At 39.8% G+C, this 3660-nt stretch overlaps 1 protein-coding gene across 1 annotated transcript; it reads left to right on the top strand.

Moving 5' to 3' along the window:
- On the top strand, positions 1 to 2859 carry LOC101764104. Its single transcript, XM_022827311.1, has 4 exons — positions 1 to 849; positions 932 to 1311; positions 1669 to 1986; positions 2059 to 2859. The coding sequence occupies exons 1-4, from the start codon at positions 111 to 113 to the stop codon at positions 2578 to 2580; spliced, it is 1959 nt and encodes a 652-aa protein (XP_022683046.1). The 5' UTR covers positions 1 to 110; the 3' UTR covers positions 2581 to 2859.
- The last annotated feature ends 801 nt before the right edge of the window (positions 2860 to 3660 follow it).

Genomic DNA, 3660 nt, shown 5'->3' with positions numbered 1-3660 from the left:
TGCATATGTGCAGTAGGATTTAAGGTATTTTTGTGATGTGCTTGCACATGGTTCTCCTGGTAGTAGTTGGTGGTATATAGTCCTGAATTCTTTGGTCTTTTGTGTTATAGATGGATCAACAAACCAAGGTTGTTACTTGTACTGCTGCTGCATATATGTTGTTGTCAATGATGGCCATGGTTATTATTGAGTCTAGAAAACGTAAGCAACATGCAAGGAGAGAAGGTATTACTTATGGACCTATCGATGAAAGGGATAGGATGAGACTTGAGTACTTAAACAACAAAATTTGGAAGGATGATACAGTTTGTGTGAACATGCTAAGACTAAATAGAGCCAAGTTCTTTCGGTTTTGCAACCTATTCAGGGATCGTGGTTTGCTTGAAGATACCATCCATTGTTGTGTTGAGCAGCAAGTGGCAATGTTTCTAAATACCGTGGGGCACAACCTTAGGAACAGAGTAGTTGGGACTAATTTTGATAGATCCGGAGAAACAGTCAGTCGTTATTTTAACAGGGTTCTTCGTGCTGTTGGTGAGCTACGAGGGGAATTAATTAGGCCTCCATCATTGGAAACTCCTACTAAAATACAAGGGAACCATAGATGGGATCCTTACTTTAAGGATTGTATTGGAGCCATCGATGGTACACATGTAAGAGCCTCTGTTCCTAAAGATATGGAGTTAGCCTTTCGTGGTAGGAAGTCATATGCCTCTCAAAATGTAATGGCTGCCGTAGATTTTGATCTCCGGTTCACCTATGTATTGGCTGGTTGGGAGGGGACAGCACATGATGCACTAGTGTTAAGAGATGCTTTGGAGCGTGAGAATGGACTTCGAGTGCCACAAGGTAATACACTAATACCATATCAGATTGTCCATATGAATCATTAATATAATAGAAATATGATATACTTTCCATCACATTTTAGGAAAATTCTACCTAGTTGATGCCGGATATGGAGCAAAACCAGGATTCTTGCCCCCTTTTCGTGGTGTTCGTTATCACTTGAATGAGTGGGGAAATAATCCTGTCCAAAATGAGAAGGAGCTATTCAACCTTAGGCACTCATCTCTTCGTATCACAGTAGAGCGTGCATTTGGGTGTCTAAAGAGAAGATTCAAAATTCTCGATGATGCCACTCCTTTCTTTCCTTTCCCAACTCAAGTAGACATTGTTGTTGCTTGCTGCATCATTCACAATTGGGTTATACAAGATGGAATTGATGAGTTCTTCATAGAAGACAATAATTTTTCAAGTTATAACCATGCTACAACATACAGTGGACAAGCACATGAGCATACCGAGATGGTTAATTTCAGGCAAAGTATTGCTGATCAGATGTGGGCAGACCATCAAGAGAACAATATTAGTTAGTACCCACTAGTTTGTTGATGTATTTCAGTTTTGCAAGTATTTTCCTAGATGTGTTTGTGTTGTATGGACATATTTATTGCTATATTTCAGTTGTATGAACATATTGTTGCTATATTTCAGTTGTATGTACTTATTGTTGCTATATTGTATTTGGAAGGACTTATTTGCTGCTGAAATCCAGTTAAATGACATACAATCCTTGTTGTATTTGGTGCTGAAATCTTGTTAACTTAACATCCAATGCTAGCTGTTTTTTTTGTTACATGCCAGGCAATGGATGGTCATGTTGAGGGACTTGGGAGAGGTACTGGTGTGGCTGCCTGGACAGCGCCAATGTCCAATTTCATGCTGAAAAATCTTGCCAATGTCGTTGCCAGTGGTGTTAAAACAGGAAAGGGCTTCAAAAAGGTCTATTTCAATGCATGTGCTAGAGCTGTCAATGAAAAATTCAACACTACGCTCAATGGTGAGCAGATTAAGAACCATCTGAAGACATGGCAAAGAAAGTGGGCAAAGATAACACGACTCAAGAGCTTGAGTGCATCTGGATTCGATGAAGAGAACTACATCATCACCCTTGATGAGGAGCACTACAATGGCCATGTGCACGTAATCTAGTTTCTATTGTTTTGTGGTCTTGTTCTTATCATATTTTTCATACTAATTTCTATTGCATTGTAGGATCACAAGGCTGATGCCGAGTATTTAAACAAGCCTCTTGAGAACTATGCTGAGATGGAAACAATCTTTGGGAAGGATATGGCTACTGGCAAGTTTGCAAAGGATTCAAGTGCTCCTCTTGGTACAGAAGATGGTGATACTGAAGATGGGGCTGCAAATGGTACAGAAGAGGATCCTAGTAGTGCTTTTGAGGAAGGGGCAACATCTAATGCAAGACCTAACAAGAGGGCCAAGATTGTTGAAAGTGCAGAGGAGGGGTTGATTGGTGCGTTCAACAGAGTTGGTGACAAGCTTGCCATGGCTATAACGCAGGTTGCTAAATCTAATAATGAGCTGCCAGAAGATCTCTTTGACAAAGTGAATAGCCTTTCAGTTTCAGGCTTTAATGATCTTCAGATATCCACATACTATGCGCATCTGGTGGCCAATCCTCTCATTGGTAAAGCTTTCTATGGCTTGCCATTTCAGCACCAGTTACATTGGATGGCTATGTTTGTTAGTGAGAGGTTCCCTGGACAGTAGGTGCTTTTGGAACATACAACTAGTGATAGTGGTAAAGCTTTCTTTTGCTAACTAGGCCATGTTTGTTACACCTGATAGTTGTAACGGTCTCTTTTGTCAGTCATATTTCTTTTGCTAACTGTGGCCTATCATATAGTATGCCTTGAACTTTCTATATTGTGTAAGGCATGGATTTGATGTAATGGTACTGTGGTAAATGCCATCTATATATATGAATGATATTTGATGGTAAACAGTTCGGTTTGCTACCAAGCTTCCTTTTGTTTATTGCATTCTCAATTACCTGCGTCTTCAAATGATACTTTATTGGGGATAATATTACTTGCAGAGTTTTCAGTTTCATCATGGCAGTGACCTCCCTGTAGTTTTGTTATCTGAAGGCAATAACTGCAGTGGTCTGATATTTCTGTTAAATAAATTGTCTCTGTTTTAGACTATATATTGTGTATATATATTGTATATATTTCAGACTATATATTATGTCACCATGATTATCCTTAGAAAGAAGGAAGGTATGACAGGTAGGAGGTAATGTCACCATGATTCTGCAGAAGGTTATCATAACCAGCTATCCCTCGATCCAAACAGAAAACGGGATCATCCCATCCCACATTTATCCCTCAAACCAAACAAAAAACAGGAACGCCCCTGTCCCTCTAACCAAACAAGAAATAGGATCATCCTATCCCAGAAAAGTAGGACAGGACCGTCCCGTCCTACATCGTCTCCCAACCAAACGCACCCTTAGTGAGAGAGTGGTGCGACATCAATAGATTTTGTGTTGGGAGCCATCGGGAGAAGAAAAGGCAAAGATAGTGTGTATGATCAAGAGATACGACTATGTGTCATTATTGATCTCGCTATTTGAAAATCTTGTGGACAAGTGATAATTCATTGAATTAAAAAATGAATATAAAATGTTTGAAGAAAATAGGACGAAGAAATCAAGCAAGGGACTAGCAGTTTAGCACTAAGGTACCGAGCAAGGATAGACCCAGCAACGGCTTGAACCATGAACCCTTTGCTAGGGTGAAGTTCTAATACTTGGAGGATTTTGAGGTATCAAATCTAGCATTGTGA

The sequence above is a fragment of the Setaria italica genome, chromosome VI (genome assembly GCF_000263155.2).
Source record: "Setaria italica strain Yugu1 chromosome VI, Setaria_italica_v2.0, whole genome shotgun sequence".
Classification (NCBI taxonomy): Eukaryota; Viridiplantae; Streptophyta; class Magnoliopsida; order Poales; family Poaceae; genus Setaria; species Setaria italica.
The sequence above is the reverse complement of the archived record's forward strand: the minus strand, read 5'-3'. Positions and strand labels throughout refer to the sequence as shown.

Excerpts from the sequence above, each read along its gene's own strand:
- LOC101764104 (XM_022827311.1), top strand. The coding sequence starts at position 111 with ATGGATCAACAAACCAAGGTTGTTACTTGTACTGCTGCTGCATATATG. Across the intron at positions 1,312-1,668 it reads CACATGAGCATACCGAGATG|GGACTTGGGAGAGGTACTGG; the intron begins GTTAATTTCAGG and ends GGTCATGTTGAG. Across the intron at positions 1,987-2,058 it reads ACTACAATGGCCATGTGCAC|GATCACAAGGCTGATGCCGA; the intron begins GTAATCTAGTTT and ends ATTGCATTGTAG.